The sequence below is a fragment of the Sabethes cyaneus genome, chromosome 1 (assembly GCF_943734655.1).
Source record: "Sabethes cyaneus chromosome 1, idSabCyanKW18_F2, whole genome shotgun sequence".
NCBI classification, from domain to species: Eukaryota; Metazoa; Arthropoda; class Insecta; order Diptera; family Culicidae; genus Sabethes; species Sabethes cyaneus.
Window position 1 is genome coordinate 108703267 of NC_071353.1, and position 23685 is coordinate 108726951.

Sequence of the window (23685 nt, forward strand, 5' to 3'; positions counted from 1 at the left end):
GTTTGGACTAGCTGGCTGGCTGATTGAAAGACAACCGGGTCGATATCCCGGATGAAAGTTTAATATATCAGGTCTATATTCTGGATCGGAAAGGTTAGAGTGCAACCGTACAGGGTGGCAAAGATGGGAATTCAATTCACTGATTAAATTGGGAAATATGTGAAATATAGCGGATAATAACTAAAACAGTTGGATAATATAAAGCAGAAAATTTAAATGATTCAAATGTCAAGAAAGTATAATCTTTTGTACTTTTTGTTTAAACCTCGGACAAATGTTCGTTTGTTGAGTGTTTTAGTAGAAATCCCCGTAGAACACAGGTCTGCATCAAAAAACTGCCTAGGATTTTTCAACTGATTCTTATAGATTTTTGTCCACTGAATTAAAAAAAAATAAAAAAAATTGTCCATCACGTCACGTTTTTATGCATTACTTGTTGAATAATCTTAAAAGTTGGTTTTCGACATAAAGCAGCAGAAATATCCCGGATGTAATTTATATTAAAATATTAATTTTTACATCAGAATTATATTTATCAATGTAAACCCTTACATGTTTTGGAAGAAAACCATATATGATGGAGAAACTATGGAGAATATTATTTTAAAGCAGATTTGGTGCCCTCAAATACGCCCACTTGTGCTCAGTCAACTGTATTGCCTTATAGAAGCAAAGTCGGTAAAAGTCAAGTATGAAACATTTGAATGTGCGTAAGTTTGCGTACCTGAGTAAAGTAACCCTGTATTGAAGAGAAAAAAAATAGTAAAGGTAAAATATTTCAGTCCAGTATAGTATTTTTCCTGTATTTATTAAGTAAAAATTTACGAAAATTATAAAAAAGACCTTATTTAGGGTCTTTATTACGAATTTGTGATAATAATTTTTTCACCCAATTTATGACTTTTCCATATTAGAAGCATAATTTGCAAAAAAGTATGAAGGTTGTGCCTAGGGGCACAAACGAGGGGCTCACGTAAGACTACGAATTCAATTCGACAAAGCTTGACCTTTTGCAAATATTTATCACGCAAATTTTTAATCTACTGTATCATAATATAAATGCTCAGAATTATTACTTTTAGACAAAAATACAAGAAGATAAGTTTAAATTTCCTGAATGCACGTACTCTGAATATCTTTTCCATTCAACATTTCAGACTTTCATTTCCAAACTTTCATTAGGCCACAATCACACTTCTTCTGGTGATTAGCGACGATGTCGCATTTTGAAAATATTTGTGCGTAGTAGCGTTAGTCAACTCTGCTGTGGGTAACTGGCTGGAAACTGGTATGCTGTTACCAAATGTTAACCTCTTGCTCAAGAGGTAAAAAATCTGTCGTTGGACGCACAGCTTACGTTTGAACGGAAAAAAATAAATAAATAATCTGGTTCACATGCGTCAATTTTCTTGAAAATAGTTAGATAGATATGTTCATTTATTGTGACAGGTTGATTAGAAATATAATTTCCTTAAAGTTAAAATATTATTAATTAGCTAACGTTTTCTGCACAATTAAACTAATAACTATTAATCTGTTTTATTAATTTTTTTCAAGGGCATCAGTCCTGGTGTATTGATTAGCATTCACGCCTCTCACACCGAGGACCCGGGTTCAAATCCTAACCCCGCAGAAGTCACGAATGACCTAAAAGCACTGACGAACTGACATGACACTTAGAAGAAAATCCTTTAAACCTCCGTCGTCCTGCACATTTTGCTTGCACACTAGCACTCTCTGTTATGCATGTCGCGGAGTAGCTTGCATTTGCTGGGTTTTATGCTGTAGGGTTTTGTACATTTGAATGGTTTTATATCGAAAACTCAAAGCAACCCTCGCGCGCTGCGGTGTGGTCATGTTGCGAAACATGCTTTTTTGAAAAATGAATGGTTTTTGATTGGACGATGGAGTTATCGCGAGTGTCTCGTCTGTTTAGTGTTTGTCTGTGCTAAAAGTGTTAAAGTGACTATAACGTATAAAGTGACTATAGTTTGACGAAATAAATAAATATAAATATGAATAAATAATCTAACAAAAAAATTAATCTTTTTGACACTCGGTTTATCAGTTACTAGCTGACCCGACAAACTTCGTATTGCCACAAATTAACCTGTGTTGTACATAAATCATGAATCTTGGATGATCTTTGTCACAATCTCGAGTTTTGCAAGTTTCTGAGGAGTTCAACCTTAGATGATTCATCTTGGCAGTTACGTAACTATGAAAGCATCCCAGGTAACCAATAAGCATCACCAATGCTGTTCAAATGTAGGTCAATTAGCATTTACGTCGCCTTAAATACTACTTAAATGCTATTTTGGCAAAATATACTGCTAGTTTACTGATAACCTTCTTATAGTGCTGACAATGCTAATTTACAGCTAATTACCGACACGAATTTACAACACCTATGCAGTCAAAAAGCTAATATACAACAACGTGCAGTGTAAAATGCCAGAAACGCTGATTTGCTGCTTATGTTAATGCTTATTAGTTACCAGGAATGGATAGTTTAATATACAAATTTGCAATTTTTAAAGTACAAAACAACTCCCCTGTCCCCTCATTGCATAGCCAGAAAGCGGATAGTAATATTCGCCATGATTGTACAACATTTCACCGAATATCATTTTGCGCAAACCTTAAGCGGAATGTACCATTTCACGGAAAACTTTTTTGTGGAAAGTACCATTTCGCGATCCTCTGCTTACTCGTTGTCGCTCGTTCCAGGAAACCCAGGTAGACCTAGAAAAACAAATAAGCCTAGACAGTAGTGATTTCTGCGGGGAGTTGCCTCTCCCCAGTGGGCAGCGCTTCCGACGGCGGGTCACCGGCAACACTCGCGGCCGTCTCGTCCTGAATGATCTAGTGTTACTGTAGATAGTTTTTGTGGTCTTGTTATTGACTAATGTTTTATGGAAGAGTCTCGAATTTCTCAAGTTCGATTAGTTTTTGAGTTTCGCAAAAATTTCTGTTTTATTTGTATGAGAGTCCATATCCCCCTCAAACAGGGGTTTTTTTTACGAGTAGAGAAATCTGCTATCAGACACCTGAGAAGACAACTCAGGGAGTGGGGTTTGGTATCCCAATCCCCCTACTGGGGCGTGAGGATCCAGACCCACTAAACCCCTACTCGAGTCTCCAGCCCCGATCCCCCCTGGCACCACCTTATCGGTATTACTTCAGGGAGGGGCTATTGTGCTTAACGCACACTCTTAGATAACTACTGGACTATGGTAGTTAGACTGTTTATTCGCCGTTGATCGGCTTTCCAGCGGTTTTGTAGCTCAAGTACGCTCTGGGTAGCAGCCGCATTGACCGCTCCCCAGACGTCCGAGCTAGGACACATCCTTTGGACTAAGTTATCCGGAGTAGTGTCCTGTCCGCTCACTGCCATCATGTTGCTTCTCACGCCCGCGAAACGAGGGCATATGAAGAAAGCATGTTCTGCAGTTTCCTCAACGTCCGCGCATTCGGGACACGCGGGGGACTCCGCATGCCCAAACTTGTGCAGATACTGTCTAAAACAACCATGCCCTGACAGAATTTGTGACAGGTGGAAGTTGACTTGAGCCACGCGGATAGTTCCGGGATAAGTCGATGTGTCCACCGGTCTTTTGTGGAATTAGATCATGCCCGCTGCCATGTGATCATCAAGATCGATCTTGTGGTACTCCGTATGCCTCTAATTCCACGTTGGTGGAAGCACTCTACGTCTTCGCTGATGATGATGCCAATAGGCATCATACCTGCTAAGACGCAGATTGCGTCATGTGAAACTGTGCGATACGCACTCGCCACTCTCAAGCACATGAGACGATAGATGCTTTCCAGCTTGGCTAGATAGCTTTTGGTACCTAACGCCGATGACCACACCGGTCCGCCATACCTAAGTATAGACTGGACCACGTTGGCTAATAGCCTTCGCTTGCTGCCATATAGCACAGAGCTATTAGACATCATACGAGACAATGCCGAAATAGTTGTGGAAGCCTTCTTGCAGGCATGGTCGACGTGGCTCCCGAACTTGAGCTTGTCGTCGACCATGACTCCCAGAAGTTTTAAGGACCGCGTTGACGAAATAGTCCAGTCCCCAGCGCTGATATTTGCTTGCTGTACCGACTTGCGGTTGTTTACCACGATAACCTCCGTTTTATGATGCGCTAGCTCCAGTTTCTCTATTCGGAAGCCGAATTGGTTCCTTCATAGACCGTTTGTACCCTCCGTGTACTGTACGAGTCTGTTAAGGATAACCTTCTCCAGCACCTTACCGGCAGTATCGAGCAGACAGATCGGCCTATATGACGAGGGAACACCCGGAGGTTTTCCCGGCTGCGGCAACAGCACGAGTTGACACAACCTCTTGAACCGGGAACCTGCTTGTCGTCGTCCATCCCGGACCTATCCGAGACCCAGTTACCGTTTCCGGCAGGGATGCGGTATGGATCCGAGATGATGGCAATGTCCGTCGACGACTTAGTAACTGCTTGGTATAACAGCTGCTGGGCCGCATGGCAGTGGTTCAAGTTTAGTTGTGTTACCTGCACTACGCCCGTGTTTTAGTCACCGGCGCGTCTGCCGGGCACTTTGGCCCTCCTGTTATGTGCTTAGCGTCCCGTTGGCCTGTACATATTAGGCACTTGGGCGGCGCAGAACAGTCCTTCGCTATATGGCCCGCACCGCCACATCTTCTACACAGGTGGCTTCTGTCAGGCCCCTTACAGCTCCAGGACGTGTGCCCTTGCCCAAAGCACCTGAAGCAAGCCTCCGGCTGCTGGAACACGCTCAGTGGGCATACGGACCATCCCACCTTCAGCTTGGCCGCCTTCAGGGCTGTATTTCCGTCTACCAGTGGAAGTCTTATAGTTGCTACCTGGGTTCCCGCCGGTCCCTTGCGCAGGCGAACTGCTTCGGTAGTCACCACCACGTTTCATTGCTCCTTGAAAGCTCGTGTCAGTTCGACCGCTTCGGTGATCTCGTCCAGGTTTTTAAGCTGGAGAGCCATCTCAGGCGTTAGTGCGCGGATCTGTATGCCATCACCAAGGACCTTTTCTGCCAGCACTTTGTAGGCAGAACCCTTCTCAGTGGCATCCTTTTTGAGTTCAAGGATCATGTCACCGGTGCGGGAGCGGCGGATACTCCGCACATCCGCGCCAAGACCCTTCAGCTGCTCGTCCCCTCTCATGGCCTTCAAAACTTCTGCATAACTCAGCCCCTCTGTTTTGAGGATAAGGGCATCGCCTTTGCTCCTCTTTTTTCTGACCACTTTCGGTGGAGTTCGATCCTCCTCCTTCTTCCTAGCCTTCCTTTTTTCACTGTTTCCCACTGATTGTCGGGCGCTAACTGCATCTTATTGCCCTCGGTGGGTTCCTCTGTTTGCTTGCGACCCTCAGCGATCAAGCGCTTCTTCGGGCCCGTGGGGGTTTCTTCGCCTGGGGACTGCCTTGCGCGCTTAGTGGATACTTTGTTGTCACTGGACTGCTCCGTAGTCGCAAGGGTCGCGGTGTGGTCAGTCGTTGACAGGCAGGCATCCGTTTGTACACACCTCGATACAAATGCTTTCTCTACCACTTTTACTCGTGCTTCGAGTTCACTGTGTTCTTTCGTCGCAGCACGCATGGTGCCCCGAAGCATGAGCAGACTTTGTTTCAGGTCCTTCGCTAGGGTGCTGCGGCCTGCCACGAACTCGATAATGGCATCGAGCTGATGAGACGCCGCTACCACTCCTGGTAGCATGTCTCTCTTTCCTTCCACTGCTTTTATTAGCGACGGGTCATTCATCGCTGCGTCCGGCGTAGATGCAGTTGGAGCGACAGGTGTGCCACTTCCCTTTCCGCTTACGCTGGCGCTTCTACTCGTATCCATCGGCGGAGATCGCTGGATACCACCTCTTGCAAACGGATTATCTAATCCGCCCGCGCTTACTGAAGTTACGTTTTTTTTTATTTTGATTATTCATATAGAATCCCACGAGTTGAGGGGAAAGAAGAGTCCGCCGCATCAGAGCCCCTCATGATGCGGTAAGGGCTGATTACTGTGGAGGGCGCTCTGGTACTCCACAGGCTCCGTTTGAGGCTGAGTATTTATAGAACCCCCCCCCCCCCCATTCATCCCTCGGCACGGGTCGCATGACACCTTGGATTAGGGGTTTATCCATTCACGTTTTTACTTTTAGCCATGGATAACAGCTATTCAACTATCCTCCTTTAGGGGCTTTGGACCCTCTGCTCAGGTTCTCAGTATTTTCAAGTTCATCGAACATGCTTCTACCGAGATCCGTCATTTGCAGGCGGAGAGTTTACACTGAGCTCTCGCATGAGTGTCCCACAGGGGTGAGAGGTGTCTAACTATCATAAAATAAATTCAAGAACCCAAAATCTCCCACATGCCAAGTTTGGTTCCATTTGCTTGATTAGTTCTCAAGTTATAAGGAAATTTGAATTTCATTTGTATGGGAGCCCCCCCCCCCTGCCAAACAGGGGAGGGGTCTTAATTTATCATAGAAAAAATTTCTGCCCCCTAAAAGCCCCACATGCCAAATTTGGTTCCATTTGCTTGATTAGTTCTCGAGATAAGAGGAAATTTGCATTTCATTTGTATAGAAGCCCACCCTCTTAAAGGGGAGATGGGTCATAACTCGCTTTCTAAAGAGGGATCTCAATTCACCATAGAAAAAAATCTTGCCTACAAAACCACTTACATGTCAAATTTGGTTCCATTTGCTTGATTAGTTCTCGAGTTATGAGGAAATTTGTATTTCGTTTGTATAGGAGTCCCCCCTCTTAAAGTGGGGAGGGGTCTTTTTTTGCCATGTGTGGACTCATTACTGCGACCAGTATAGTTGATCTATTGTAATATCGTCCGGGTGTTTGCTGTATGACCTGCACTGCATTTCTTTTTGCTATAATCTCTATTGAATGAGCGATATGCTTATTTTAAATTGTATGCGTGCTCGCGTGTATTGGGGTTTACCCTTCCTTCAAAGCTTGATCTACTTTACCCACTTATTCCTCGCCGCCAGCACTATCCTATATTATAGCCGTCCCTGGCGAGGACTCATTCGTACCTCTGACCAGTACACTTAACTATAGGAGGGACATTTGCACTGTCAAGAGGCTTCAGAGGGTAAATATAGAATTCAGCACGAAGGAAGGGTAAATGAAAGGGCCTGAGAATAAACCCATGCTAAAGTCACTTGACATCGAATGGCATGATTCTACTAAGATTCGAACCCACGACCACTCGCTTGTCAAAGCAGACTCGGTAACCTTGCGGCTACGGAGCCCCCCGGGGAGGGATCTTAATTCACCATAGAAGGGGGCGCTCCTGTACCAATGAAATACAAATTTTCTCATAACTCGAGAACTAATCAAGCAAATGGAAGAAAATTTGGCATGTGAAAGTTTTCGAGGGCAAGAATATTTTCTATGGGGTCTTAATTCACCATAGAAAATATTCTTGCCCTCGAAAACTTTCACATGCCAAATTTTATTCCATTTGCTTGATTAGTTCTCGAGTTATGCGGAAATTTGTATTTGTATTGTATTGGGGAGGGGTCCCAATTTACCATACAATAAATTCTTGTCGCCAAAAACACCCACATGCCAAATTTTGTTCTATTTTCTGGATTAGTTTTCGAGTTATGCAGAAATTTGTGTTTCATTTGTATGGGAGCCCCCCCTCTTAGTGGGGAGAGGGATCTCTAACCATCACTAAAACCTTTCCTGGTCCCAAAAACCTCTACACGCAAATTTTCACGTCGATTGGTTCAGTAGTTTTTGATTCTATAAGGAACATCCCGACAGACAGAAATCCATTTTTATATATAAGATTTCACACTTGAGAGCAATACAATCGAAAGTGTGAAAACAATTGCGTGCAATGGTAAAGCAATAAATTAAACACCCAAAACCTATTTTCGGATCAGACTGTTCCTTGTTTTTTCTTCCTTATGAATATTCCGTCAACCCCTTTTTCATATAAGACATCAGATTTGAATGAATTCCTGCAGTATGTGGATACAACTGGGCGAAGGATATGGTTGGTCACTCACTTTTTAATAACTGTGTACTTTCAGGACATCAAATAGGAGTAGGTTTGTCGTGGTCCTATGAAATCTTGTTAGGATGAGAAGACTCCATCACTCCTTCTGGCGTACTTCCCAAACACAGATATCAAGTTCGTATAAGTCTGAACGTCGTAAAAAATCTTCGACCTGTTGGGACGAGGTGGTTTTGCTGCTTTTTTTTTTCTAAAAATGAAGTAATCTTGGTTTTTATTATAGAGCCTTGAACCTGAAACGTCATTCGGCTCTTACAAAAAAAAAAATGAAGTACACTGAAGTCGCTTTTTACGCGGTTTTTACGCGGTTTTCGGAATTTACGCGGTTTTGATTTATGCGGGAAGTATCCTGCGCGTAAAAAGCGACTTGAGTGTAATCAAAATCACAGTAAACAGATGGTGTATTTAACTGTCGTCCCTCCCTATGGAGCAAGGCGATCACGAAGTAAATGTATGGAGATATTTGACCTTGAAACTTTTCGTTAATTTTCACTAATTATTGATTGGAAAAGAAAATTGTAACAGAAATCACATAATAGCTACATCTTTTATAAGTCGATCGGAATTTAAATCATGAAAATCCATTCATAATTGGCACAGCTATTAGCGTTCAAAATCTTTAATATTTTCGTGAGGCTCGCATTTTTTGATTTTTTGGAATAACACCCTATGCCAAACCTTGCCGTAAGACGTAGTCCTACGTCAAAATCTGTACGTGATGGAGAGAAATGGAAATCAGTTTTCGATTCAGCACCTCAAAAAACATATAATTCACCTAAAGTATCTCATGCATCTGGAAAAAAATTATTTTTTGCACCTGTGTAATTTATAACTTTTTCATTGTTGATATGGTTTGTAGGGGATTCTTATTTAATTAAATTCTTATTTAAAAGTGGTAGTTTGATCTAAAGTTGTGCCTTTAGTCGTATCTGTGGATACTTCCGGCAGCTATGATATGTTATATCGTTTAATTGAGTTTTCCAATTTCTTCTCGTTTTCCCGATATGAGGCTTACTACAGCATGGACAGCTGACTTTGCAGATCATCGCATTTCTCGATTGGGTCCTTTGTTGATCCTAATCTAATCTTGAATTGTTTAAGATAAGAAAGAAAACAAAAAATGTTAATGTTACCATTTAATTCTACTATTATTTATGTAGTATACAGTATGTAGTATTTCTTACGGCCAGTACTGTTGAACTCGTTACAATCGTCAATTGATCAGCGACTCCGACAATGGACATGTAGGCGTTAATCGTAGGCGTGGGCTTCAAATGGTGAGTTGGCAACCTGGAAGGAGCGTCAAACACAGCTCTGGTCCTCACAAACTCCCGCCTCACGCCTCCACGAGTCAGATGATACCAAATGCGGCGTAGCCTGGGCAATGTTGTCAATCAGACAATTGCGAAATGAGGAGTTGTGACGCGACTACTGGCGCGCTAACCATAGCATGGCGGTAGAGGAAATGCTTCGTCAAACACGAGCGTCTGTTCACCAAGGGGGCGCGGCACAAATAGCGTCTGTTCTCCATGTTAGGGGCGGCTGATTATCATACTCGTCATCGTGCCAGCGAGGACTCTAAACAGTGTTGTGCACGATGGTCCACCGGCGAGACAGGGGGTTAGGGCAGGCCCAACAAGCCGCCCTGGAAAATAAAAAGCTACCAACAACGAAGAAGAAAATAAGGATCGGAACAATCGGCGTCGACCTGCGTGACAAAATAAGGACTACGATTGGAAACTCGGGACATGGAATTGCAAATCGCTCGGCTTCCCGGGTTGCGATAGGATAATCTATGATGAACTACATCCCCGAAACTTCGAAGTCGTAGCATTGCAGGAACTTTGCTGGACAGGACAGAAGGTATGGGAAAGCGGGCATCGAGCGGCTACTTTCTACCAGAGCTGTGGCGCCACCGAGCTGGGAACCGGCTTTATAGTACTGAGAGAGATGCGCCAGCGTGTGATTGGTTGGCAACCCATCAACGCAAGGATGTGCAAGTTGAGGATTAAGGGCCGTTTGTTCAATTACAGTATCATCAATGCGCACTGCTCTCACGAAGGGAGACCCAATGACGATGCGCGTTCTACGCGCAGCTGGAGGAGGTGTATGATGGCTGTCCGCGACGGGACGTGAAAATCGTCATCGGTGACATGAACGCGCAGGTAAGGCGGGAAGCTATATACAAACCGGTAATCGGGCCAAACAGCCTGCATGCCGCAACGCCCGACAACGGCCAACGATGCGTAAATTTTGCAGCTTCCCGCGGTAAGGTAGTCCGAAGTACCTTCTTCCCCCGCAAAGATATCCACAAGGCCACCTGGAGATCACCAGACCAACGAATAAAAAACCAAATTGACCATATTCTAATCGACGGTAAATTCTTCTCTAATGTTATAAACGTTCGCACCTACCGCAGTGCGAATATAGATTCGGACCATTTCCTAGTTGCAGTCTGCATTAGAGATGGTCGGGTAGCGGAAAATTTACCCGAAACCCGCACCCGTACCCGTACCCGCCGGGTACGGGTCGGGTTCGGGTATTGAAAGAAAATAATTTGCGGGTTCGGGTCGGGTACGGGTTTTTAATTTCTGGTTTTGAAACCGGGTACGGGTCGGGTCGGGTATCTATTGACCCCATTTAACACTAAAGATTGTCAGGTATCCAGACCCGTACCCGTGTCCGACGGGTTGCGGTCGGGTTCGGGTATCAAAAAAAACATAAATCTGCGGGTTCGGGTCGGGCACGGGTTTTTATTTTTTGTCTTAATCGGGTATGGGTCGGGTTCGGGTATTCAAATTTTCATACCCGACCATCTCTAGTCTGCATACGCTCAAAACTCTCGACGGTGTATAACATGCGTCGAAGTCGTACGCCGCGACCCAACATCGAGCAGCTACGAGACACCGGAGTTGCCCAGAAACACGCGCGGCTGCCGGAAGCAGCGCTACCAACGGAAGAGCAACTTGGCGCAGCAACTCTTGAAGATGGTTGGAAAGGCATTAAGACCGCCATCGGTAGCACTGCTCTAGCGGCACTAGGTACAATGAATCCGAACCGAAGAAACGATTGGTTCGACGGCGAATGCGAGCAATTAGTGCAGGAGAAGAATGCAACACGTGCGAGGATGCTGCAACACCGTACGAGGGCGAATGTGGATCGATATAAACAAGCACGGAACAGGCAAAACTAGGTCTTCCGGAGGAAAAAGCGCCAACAGGAAGATCGGGATCGCGAGGCGATGGAAGAACTGTACCGTGCTAACGATAAACGGAGGTTCTACGAGAAGTTAAACCGTTCGCGCAAAGGCCATGTGCCGCAGGCCGATATGTGTCGAGACTCAGACGGTAATCTTCTCACGAACGAACGTGAGGTGATCGAGAGGTGGAAGCAGTATTATGACGAGCACCTTAACAGCGATGTAGCTGAACATGGAGGTGACGATATGGCAATAGATCTTGGAGCACGTGCAGAAGACGACAGAATACCAGCCCCTGACCTCCAGGAGGTAGCAGAAGAGATCGGTCGGCTGAAGAACAATAAAGCGGCTGGGGCTGATCAGCTACCCGGCGAGCTGCTGAAATACGGTGGTGACGCACTGGCTAGAGCGCTGCACTGGGTCATTGTCAAGATTTGGGAGGATGAGCTACTACCGGAGGAGTGGACGGAAGGCATCGTGTGTCCGATCTACAAAAAGGGCGACAAGTTGGATTGTTGCAATTACCGCGCAATCACACTGTTGAACGCCGCCTACAAGGTACTCTCCCAACTTTTATGTCGTCGACTATCACCATTTGCAAAGGAGTTCGTGGGGCAATATCAAGCGGGATTCATGGGTGCCCGTGCCACCACGGACCAGATTTTCGCGCTTCGGCAAGTGTTGCAGAAATGTCGCGAATACAACGTGCCCACGCATCATTTATTCATCGACTTCAAATCGGCGTACGACACGATCGATCGAGATCAGCTATGGCAGATTATGCACTACTACGGATTTCCGGATAAACTAACGCGATTGGTCAAGGCGACGATGGATCGAGTAATGTGTGTTGTTCGAGTATCAGGGGCAGTCTCGAGTCCCTTTGGATCTCGAAGAGGGTTACTGCAAGGTGATGGGCTTTCATGTTTGCTGTTTAACATCGCTTTGGAGGCTGTGATAAGAAGAGCGGGGATAGACACGAGTGGAACGATATTCACGAAGTCCGTCCAGCTTCTTGGTTTCGCTGACGACGTTGACATCATTACACGCACCTTTGAGAGGATGGCGGAAACGTACATCGGACTGAAAGCTGAAGTCAAAAGAACTGGATTTGTATTGTCATTACTGTATCGAAAACAAAACACATGAAAGGAAGAGGTTCTAGAGAAGTGAATGCTGACCTCCATCCCCAGATTTATTTAGACGGTGATGAAATCGAGGTGGTAGAAGAGTTCGTGTATCTGGGTTCACTGGTTACTGCAGACAACGACACCAGCAGAGAAATACAAAGACGCATTATGGCAGGAAATCGTGCCTACTTTGGACTCCGTAGGACGCTGCGAACAAAATTCTCCACCGCACGAATTTAACAATCTACAAGACGCTGATTAGACCGGTAGTCCTTTACGGCCATGAGGCATAGACTATGCTCGTGGAGGACCAACGCGCCCTTAGTGTTTTCGAACGGAAGGTGTTGCGCACCATCTACGGCAGAGTGCAGATGGAAGATGAAACGTGGAGGAGGCGAAAGAACCATGAATTGCATCAGCTGCTTAGGGAACCATCCATCGCTCACAGCGCAAAAATCGGTCGCCTGCAATGGGCTGGGCACATCGTGAGGATGTCGGACGACAGCCCGGTTCGCAATAATGATCCGATTGGAACGAAACGGCGGAGCGCGCATCGAGCAAGATGGATCGATCAAGTGGAAGGCGACCTGCGGACCCTACGCAGACTACGTGGCTGGCGAATTGCGGCCATGGATCGAGTGGAATGGAGATGACTTATTCGTACAGCAGAGGAAACTACGGCCTGGAGCTGACTAATGTATGTAGGTGAAAAACGATAAAGTAGTTGAAAAGGACCGCATCCCCACCAAACTTCTTAAAGTCGGTAGCGAATGACTGTATTGTGCAATCCATCAGGTTATACTAAAGCTGCGAACTGAGGAAGAACTACCTACGGACTGGTTAGGAGGTCTCGTATGCCCTATTTACAAAAAGGACCATCGACTCGACTCGACGCAGCAATTATCGAAGCATTACTCTCCTCAATTCTGCATTCAAAATTCTCTACCGCATCCTGTTTCATAGACTGAGGCCATTGCAGTAAACCTTTGTTAGTTAATACCAGTGCATTTTTCGAAAGGGACGCTTCACGACGGACCGAATTTTCACTTTGAGATAAATTCTAAACTTGCAGACTTACCGTTTGTTTATAGACTTCAAGGCGAAGTACGATTCAGTTAAGAGCTGTAGCGTATTGTGCTTGAGCATGGTTTTCCAACATAACTGATAACGCTTATACGTGCTACCCTTGATGGTTAATAATCAAGCGTCAGAATAGCGGGTAAGACATCGGACTCGTTTGTGATATTAAATGGTTTGAAGCAAGGTGACAGACTATCGAATATTCGGCATATTAGAAGGCGTGGGAGCAGGTGCATGAACCACGAAATTTATCAAATATACAAAGATGCTGATATTGTGAAGCGACTAAAACACGGTGAGCTACAATGGGCTGGCTACTTAGCAAGGATGTCCGATGAGAGAACAGCGAAAACAATATACAGCAGAGAACCCGAAAGAGGCCGTCGACCTCGAGGCAGATCTCGTGCCCGTTGGATGAGCCCGAGGATGCCAGAACAACCGGCGTTAGGGGCTAATAGCGAGTCGCAGCTCTATACCAAGAAGCGCGGAGACGACACCTCAATTCAGCTCAGATTTGATAGGCGGATTGTCACCGAAAAGTAAGTAAGTAAGTATGTTATAAGAAGGTTGAAACGACCAGGCACCAATGTATCAAGCAATGTGAAGAACGTGCTTGGCAGACTGACACAGACACAGTTGTGTTAAATAGATCTTTAACCCGACGGACAATCGAACCCGACGCCACTACAGTGTAAAGGACAACCAACCGACGGCGTAAGTTCAAAAGCATGGAAGCCACTATTACCTACAAGTGCCTATTAGAAAATTCTAACGTAGGAAAGCAAACAGTAAATAAACCGGCTCTAAATTTCTATGTTACCGAAAATTACGAGCATACCGTAATTTCCGACAATCAACTCTGACCAATTGGTCCGCATTAGCTAAGCGATCGTAAACTAAATTAACTTGACCTGGTCCGGCCATTAACCTCCCCGGCGTTTTGGCAATTTATATACATACGATGACAATGTGCTGCTGCTGTGAACTGGGAACATCTCCACTGCTCAATTCGCTTCATCAGATTACGTCCGATACTTGAACTTGACCCGTCGTGCGGCAAATTGAATTAGCCGAGGCTGAGAGTACGTACACGCGCCGCAGATTGAAAACGTTTCTTTCCTATCTATTATTAGTAAGAAGTATCGGTAAAGTAGTCGTAAAAACTGCCGTAATTTTATTCTAATTATTATGCTGAATTAGTAGTAATAGGCTTAGTTTTATAAACTAACTTTGCATCGCATCTTCGACATATCTGCGCCACTAGCTCTGTCAATGTAAATAGAGAAAATCTGAATAGCATCCTACGATGAGTACAAAGATGTAGAAGGTGCACTTTGCTATCGAATTCAAGGAGCGGAAGTTTTTTTAACTACGAATGGTCGCTGTTGCCTTCGTTCCCACCTTGACTTTCCCTTTCTGGACCGAATCGTTCTTATTTAACTTGTACCAGAATACTACTTCTGAAGGATAAATTTTGATAAATATATATATATAGTATTAAATGATCTCAGACACCAACAGATATATTTTAGAACTGTTATAGTTATTGTTTGTATTTGCAAATTTTGATAAGCGGCAATAACTTTTTGTTCATGATCTAATAGGCGGTTCTCGTTTTGTTGGTACATAACATGTAAGGAAAATCTGTCACAGCTACTTGATCGTATTTTCGCATATCATCTGCGTTACGTTACGGAAACTGTAAAATATCTTTCCTAGAATAAATCATGTATATTTTCAATTGTCTCTAAGCATAAATTAAAACAGTCATACAATCTTAACTCACACTAAAAGCTGACTATTTGCTATGTTTAACTTTCATATAAAAAGGTAAGCTGAATATATTGCAATAAAGCGGAAAATACTCACACTGGAAGCGAATTGGTCAATGTTTCCAGCATTTGAAAAACTCGGAATGTTAATAATGAAAACATCTGGTTAGATTTAATACTTTTTTTTTTCGAAAAAAGGCACCTAAACGCAAGACACTCGAAAATCAGAAAAATTTTAACCTGTTTTTATTTGTCTACTAGTTCTACATCGTTCAATATAATGGTACTTCATATAAATAGCTTTACATTCTCCGTTTTATCTAGAGAATGCCATCCTCTATTATATCAAACAACATAGAGTTTCTTTGAAAGATACGTTATATACGAATTTCGTGATTCGTAGCACCCAAAATGTAATGTATTTTTTTCATTTTGTATTCTTTTGAAACCAAACATCGACACCAACCCTTGCCTACTTGCCTACCTTCTTGAACGGCTTGCCACCATTTCGTTCCCATTCGCGGTTGAACTCATGTTCGAGGATTTCAGCACCTCGCTTCCGAGTCAGTCCCGTTTCCTCCAGGCTTAGTTCACACATCTGCATGTCGTCCACGCCGGCCACCAGCAGGATGGGCGGTTTGTCGGCGTGCAGCTCCATCTGGCGAGCCACATACTGACCGTCGAAGTGCGCATACCACCAGCCCCTTTTATTGTTATCCTCCGGATTGATGCTCGGCCGTACGAATGGGATGCGGAAATACCGATGAACCGAGCCAGTGGTGATTTCTTGTTTTTGCGATAAACGCGGGGGTGCACGTGCGGCTAAAAACAAAATAGACACGAGACGTTGTGTTTTAGTACAAAACGACACCGATCGATCAAACAAACTAACCAGCTTCCATGACACTGCGCGGTGCCCGCTCGTTCTCGTCCATTGTCGTGCGCTTGCGGTTCTTTGCCTTCCATGCATGGTAAACCTTCAGCCGGCGGTGGAACTCATGACGGCAAGCTTCCAGCAGCTCAATGTCGCAACTAGTGTTGATGGCGTCCCGCAGCTCCGAGTACTTCCACTTGGAGAGGTCATGCTTCTGCTTCTCGATCAGCTGTTGCTGAGCGCGGATCGCTTCAGATCTGTGAATATTTTGCGTCGACAATGTTAGTGCCGTTTCGGTGCTAGCCATTATACAGGTTGGGTTTATAGATACGGTAAAAAAAAACAAACAGCCATCGTACATTGTATGATAGGGATTCTACTTTAGATGATGAAAGGCATAGAGGCACTACAGAACCAGGATAGAAAGGTAATTTTCTAAATAGATAAATGTGCAGTATTTCGTTAACATGCTGGTGCGACGTAACAATCACAGTTATTTATGAGTGAAAATAAGTGACAGATTGCTGGAATTAGCGTGTCAGTTAGAAACTAGTAGTTTTATACTAATTATCGAATATCAGAATATACCAGTTGATTTAATAGTCACACCACAGACAAACAGACGAGACACTCGCGTTAATTCCATCTTTGCGATTATTGCTTTGAGTTTTCAGTATAAAACCATTCAAATGTACAAACCCCTACAACATAAAACCCTGCAAATGCAAGCTACTCCGCAACATGCATACCAGAGGGTGCTAGTGTTCAAGCAAAATGTGCAGGTCGATGGTTTTTAAAGGATTTTCTTCTAAGTGTCATGTCAGTTCGTAAGTGGTCACACTATGGACATTTAAAATGGTGTTATTTGATGCTACCCTTTCAAGTACCTTGTTTTGATGACTTGAATAATCCGCTTCATAATTTTAACTATCTTTCCTATTATGCTAAAAAGGTTTTCTTTTCTTGGTTGAAACAAATCCGTTGCTTTCCTTGAACATCATAAAACTGACTTTATTACTGCTCCAACAGGTTAGTTTTATCTGATCAACTTATTTCCTAGTGTTAGTAAGTTTACAGGGTATTGTTGGAGGTGTGGCTTAATCTATTCAACCATGATGCAAAGTCTGAGTCGTGTCAATATGATTGGTCGAGAATGTCGTGTTAAGTCGGATACGTGAGATAGAACGTAAGTTAGAATGAACGAGTTTGAATGAGTGTAGAGAGGGAGAATTGAATGAGTGTCGAGAGAGAGAATTTGTGATAGCGCGTCGGTGGTGAATATAGCGTGAGTTCTCTTGGGTGCATGACGTGTGTAAAGTAGTTCAAGATCGCACGATGCACTTGAGCTTGTTATTTGTATAGAGGAAAAATATCGTGTCTGTTTCGTGTATTTTGATGAGGTGTGATTGTATATGGGTGGTTTGAGGCTGAGCTTTGTCTTGTAGGTTGTTTATGAGATTTGTACTTGATGTTTTCTAAGGAATCTTGTTTTAACGGTGTTTTGGTTCTGGTTTCGTTGTAAGGTGTCGGGTTATTCTATGAATCTGATATGGGTTTCTTGTAAGGATTTAGAGTGGGTTTGGTATGAGTTATGTTCGTGGGAATTGTGGTTCGTAACATCTGTGGAATGTTGGTCGGTCATGTTTTTGGGAAAAGTCTGGTCTTTGTCATGTGTCATTGTAATTTCTAAAACATCGCTTAATGCGTATAGCATACCTTCCCTTTGAAGAGTAAGGTACGGGGTAGTAAAAAAAAAAGGACGGGGTTTTTTCGTAACATATATTGTTGTCATATAAGTTTTTTTTTGATAAATTTGAAAAAGGTTGTTGATTAGCCGTTGGGTGTTGGATACTTATTGTAATGGTAATTGTAAACTGTTACATAATATGTGATTGTTGTTTTGTTGCGTTTTTATCAATCTATTTTTGTGTACTATTGTCGATTTGTTGGTTCTAATACATTTGATTTTACAATTTGGATCTAGTAATTCTTCGACTACATATGGTCCTTCATACCATGGGTCTAATTTTCGTCTATTTTCTATTTTTAAATAAACTGTTTCGTTGATATTGAGTTGTATAGGATTAATATCGTTTTCTGCTGACTCTGTTCTTTTGATTTTTTGCGTGATTAGTCTATTTCTAGCTATCTCGTTTGATTTTTGTAATTTAAATTTTAATTCTTTGCTGTATTGGTCAAAATTATAAATTGGTTCTGTTCCATGTTCGAAAATTTCCTGGGGTAACTTTGCTTTGGTTCCGAAAACTAATTCATGTGGTGTAAATCCGTGGTCTGAGTGTGGTGTTGTGTTGTAATTGAATGCATAAAATTTTAACCAATCATCCCAGTCAGATTGATGTTCATTGACGAAAGATCTCAGATACTCGTTTAGACATCTGTGATTTCTCTCCAATGAGCCAATTGTCTGTGGATGATAGGCGGTGCTAAATTTCTGTTTTACTTGTAGGGTTTTGCATATTTGTTCGAAGATTTCATTGTTGTATTCTGTTCCTTGGTCTGAACGTAAAATTAAAAATGAACCGTATGTGAGAAGAAAATCATTGACTAATGCTTTAGCGATGACGTTGGCCTCTTTTGTGGGTACTGGTATCAATACGATATATTTTGTTAAATCGCATTGAATACTGACTGCGTATCGATTGTTATTATTGCTTTTCGGTAATGGTCCGATAGTGTCTATGGATATAATTTCAAATGGGTATGATGGTGTTGTAGTTACTATTTGTTTTTCCTTTGTGTGTTTTATGACCTTGTTTCGCTTACAAGATTCACATGATTGAATATATTCTGCTATTGATCGTTTCATGTTGTTCCAATTGTATAATTCTCTAATTTGTAGGTATAGTCTATGTTGTCCAACATGTCCTCCTGTTGGTGTGTTGTGGAAATCATGTAATATTTTCTGTATAATTTCCTTTTGCGTCACCGTTGTTGGTGGTTTGTATATAATAATTTGTATTGAATGCACTTGTGCATTTGCGATTGCTTTAAAGTTCTCGAGTGATATCATGTTGAATAATTCGTCTTTTATTGACAATGCTAATTTGCTTTGATAAATTTTTCTTGCTTCTTCCTCTAATTTTAGAAGAGCAGACTCTAAAGCCTGACTTCCATTTATATTTTGATGCACTTGTGCAACAATTTTGTTATTTTTCTTTATGATAAACTTCAATTCGTTTCCTTTATAAATTTTTGTCTCGAGTTTTAGTAATTTGTTTGTTTCAGAAGGGTTGTTAGTCATGTACGTCGAGAGGTGATCAATTTCTCTAGGTACACTATTCTGAATTTTGTTTGTAGTTTCCTTCACGTTATTCTGCAAATTTCTGGTCATGGACCTTGTATTTACTCTTAAAATATTTAATTGTTTTAGTTCGTCTGACGTTGTAATTATTCGTGACAATGCGTCAGCTCCTACGTTTCCTTTGCCTGGTATAAATTCTACTGTAAAATCGTATTCTTCCAAATCTAACCGTATTCTCGTTAGTTTTGAAGTGGGGTTTTTCATGCCGAACAGATACACTAAAGGTCTGTGATCTGTTTTAACAACAAATTTTCTTCCATACAGATATGGTTTAAAGTAGTTAATGGCCCAATGGATTGCCGTTAACTCTTTCAAAATTGTAGGTTTGTTTTTCTCACCTGGTGTAAATGATTTGCTTGCGAATGCGATTGGTAAGTTTCCGTTTTGGGTCTCTTGAGACAGAACTGCTCCACATCCAATGTCTGATGCATCAGTTGTAACTATGAAGTCTTTTGCAAAATCTGGGTATTGGAGTAGTTTCGGGGAAATTAGAGCATTTCTTAAGGTATCGAAAGCTCTTTGACAGTTAGCTGTCCAAATGAAATTTGTGTTTTTCTTTAGTAATTGATTTAGGGGGTGTGCTATTATTGCGAAATTTGGTACAAATTTTCTATAATAGTTGCAAAATGCTACAAATCGTCTGACTTCGTCAGCGTTTGTTGGAATTGGGTATTTTAAAATTGCATTAAATTTTGAATCATCGGGTAACATACCTTGGTCGGTAATTTTATGACCGAGATAAGTCACTTGTGTGCTGAAGAATTTGCACTTTTGGGCGTTGAGTTTTAGGTTATAAAATCTCAAACGTTCAAACACTTGTGTTAGATTTGATAAGTGGTGATTGACTGAGCATCCTATTACTACGATGTCGTCAATGTAAATGAAGGCTAATTCTGGCGTTAAACCTGCCATTGCTATAGTCATCATTCGTTGAAAACTGTTTGGGCTGATGTTTAATCCAAACGGTAATCGAGTAAATTGATAATGACCGTTTTTGGTTGAAAATGCTGTAAATTTTCTGGATTCCATATCAAGTGGGATTTGGTGGAATCCAGACATCAAATCTAATGTGGTGAAGAATTTGGCTCTTCCTAATTGGTCAAGTATATCATCTATCCGGGGTAGTGGAAATCGGTCTGCTAGTATCCTTTTGTTTAGTTGTCGGAAGTCCACAACTAAACGCCATTTTTTTGTATTATCAAGTGATTTTTTCGGTACTAGTAGGATTGGTGAGTTATAAGGGGATACTGAAGGTTCAATTATGTTTCCTTCTAGCATTTTGTTTACTTGACGGTCAATTTCGTCATATTGTGAATGAATCGTTTTGTAGTTAGGAATATATACTGGGACGTTGTCACTAGCCGCTATATTTTGCGTATAGAAGTTGTTTTGGCTGACTTCCTCTTCTGGAAGACAAAATATGTCTTGATATTGACTGATTAAGTTTTTGAATTTCTCTACAGCATATTTTGGAATTTGTTCAGTATTTATATTTTTGAGAATTTGCTCGTATCTGCTATTCTCAGTTGTCTTATTTTTTATTGGTATAATATAATCTTTTAAACTACTTAATGTCGGCTTAAATTGCGTATATGCTATAAATGATGGGTTGTCGTTCGTATTTACAAATTTTACATAAGGTTTTTGTGGGGAAACTATGGTATTTCCACAAAAAATTCCTGGGTAGATCTCTTCGGAATGGACTACCATATCCTCTGAGATGCCCAAATAAGGTATTCTTCTGACAACTTCGCTTCGGCTTGGTAACATAAAGCCTTCTTGCATATTGTCTTCTATTGGTATTGCTATCTGTACATTTTGTATATTAAATGTAAGTAGCCAATATTCGTAGTCTATTACGCATTTGTAATTTGCTAAAAAATCGCGACCTAAAATGCCGTCTGCTTTAATTGGTAAATTAGGTGTAACTAAATGAAATTGGTGATTTAATGTTAAACTATCATTAAAGCATAGTATTGTATTAACTATTCCTAAAGTTTCTATTGTATTCTCCGTTATTCCGGTTAATTTAATTTTATTTGCTTTATTTACAGATTGGTCAGGGCGTATATTTTGTGCTTTAAATAGTGAAATATCTGCTCCTGTATCGATAATTAAATTGCAAATCTTATTTCCAGTCATGTGCACCTTGACTCGAATAAAATTTGATGTATTTAAATTTATTGTTAATATGGGTGTGCCTGTCGGTAACAAGTAACCAGAGTGTCGACTTCTCTGATCAATTGTTACTGTTGGGCGAAAAAATAGTTTTGGTCAGGTGGTGATAATGATGGTCGGTGGATTTGTTCCACTTGTTGATTGAAGGGTAGCATGTCTACGCCTTGATTAAGTGTTGGTTGTTGTACATTTGGTTCAACTTGCGTTACTTGCTGTTGGTTTGCTAAGTACGCTCGAGCGAATCTTTGTCCATTATTTTGTGGTTGTGTAAATCGTTGTCCGTTATTTTGGTATCCGCGTGCGTTACTGTGTTGATATCCGCGTCCGCGTTGTTGGTAATTAGATCTTTGATTTTGGTAATTGTTGTTTTGGAATCGTCGAGGTTCTTGACCTCTGAAATTCCTGTTATTCATTTCGAAGGGACGTCTGAAATTTGTTTGTTGATGATAATATCCTCTTCCTTGTCCTTGTCCTGAGACTTGCTGGTTGTTATATCGTCTGTTAATTTGTAAAACTGATGATGAGTGGCTTTCGCGTTTTTTCTGTTCGTTTTCCATCGCTACGTTGATGGCTTCTTCTATAGTCTCAAATTTTCCAATTCTAAGCATCATCTCGGTGGTACTGTTGCTGGTATTGTCGATCATTGCAGAGATGGCTGCTTTTCTTGCCATCTTTTGGGCTACTTCGTTCGGGATTTGTTCTCGAACGTAAGTTTGTTGAAGTTTTTCTGTGAGGATTTCTATTTGTTTGAAATCGTCAGCTGTTTTGCATTTAATTCCCTTCAGACTGGTCAGCGCCAGGTCTGAGGTGCATTTGTCTGCACAATGTAGTTTGAGTTTGTTTATTATATCATCGATTTCCTGTGGGGGGCCTGCGAAAAGGTTTCTGGCTTTCCCACTTAGCTTAGTCATTATCAGTTGGATTGCGGAAACTTTGTTCTCGGCTGGTATTATTGTTTTTACTAACACCAATGCATCCGTAAATGAATTTAAGTTTTCACTATTTCCGTTGTAAGCCGGTAATAAACCTGCTAACTCGGAAGCTGTTTTTATGTTTAGGGCCATATTGCTTTTTCTTTGGCACCAGATAATGATTTTTGTAATAGTTTTCAATTTTAACTTCCTTTGTCTGAGGTTGATGGAACTATCAGCTCTCAGTAGGGAGTCTTCGGTTAGAAGTCTTCGTCTTAAAGTTTGCGGTTTGGGTCTATGTTGCGTGGTCTCAGGATCGCTGTCGTATGCTCTTTGGGATATAACGGTATTATTTAGTATTTTAATGCACTTTTCGTAAATTGTTTTTAGTGCGTTATAAGATTCGACCGCTTTATTCCAGTTCGAGGTGGACAACCTGTATTCGTAAGACCTTATAATTGTTTTGTATTCAGAGAAGCTATCTTGTAACTGAAGTTTCTTGGTTTCTATCCCTTGTAAAGTTCGTGTTCGAAGTTTACTTTTTTCAAGGTTCAAGTGTTCTCGTCTTATGAACGTTTCAATTATTTGTAGTCTGTCCATTCGGACATGGTTGGTGTTACGGAAGGGTTAAAATTCGCACAAAGCACAAGAATTTCAAATTTAAATTACAAATGTCTATTTATTTTTAATAATTTCGTCTCTTTCTATCCACATTTCTGGTGGTATGTCTTCTATCGTTATAAATATTTTCATCTCTTCTTTTTTTTTTTTGACTTATAAATTTATAAAGGTAAAATTAAAATGTTTTTTTTTTTTTTTTTTTTTTTTTTTTTTTTTTTTTTTTTTCACTTGCCTTTGCTGCCGTCGTCGTTCGATGCCGGTCAAATTTCTGCTGCTGCTTCCGCTTTGCTGCCGTCGTCGTTCGATGCCGGTCGATTTATTCAAATTTCCGCTGCTGCTTCCGCTGTAGATCGCTGTATTCTAATTTCCCTTGCTTCTCGTCGTTCTTTGTCCGTTTTACGCTGGGCTTAATGCTGCTAGCGTTTTTGCTGCCTTTAGGGCTTGTCGCCTTAGGTGGCTCGTTACTAGTTTCGCCAGTGTTACAGTTAGTTGGATCACTGTTAACACCAGAATGATGTTTAATTTGATGTTATTTTC

The 23685-nt window shown here is 41.8% G+C and overlaps 1 protein-coding gene across 3 annotated transcripts in view; it reads right to left on the minus strand.

Moving 5' to 3' along the window:
* Positions 1–14629: 14629 nt before the first annotated feature.
* LOC128740172 (myosin heavy chain 95F) overlaps positions 14630–23685 on the minus strand; it is a 103197-nt gene continuing 94141 nt past the window's right edge. For all 3 annotated transcript variants that reach the window (XM_053835701.1, XM_053835704.1, XM_053835708.1), the window contains 2 exons: positions 16135–16373; positions 14630–16064 (listed from right to left, as the gene is read on the minus strand). In XM_053835701.1, coding sequence (XP_053691676.1) covers positions 15715–16064; positions 16135–16373 — 589 coding nt within the window. In that variant the 3' untranslated portion in view covers positions 14630–15714. The remainder of the gene's footprint in view (positions 16065–16134; positions 16374–23685) is intronic.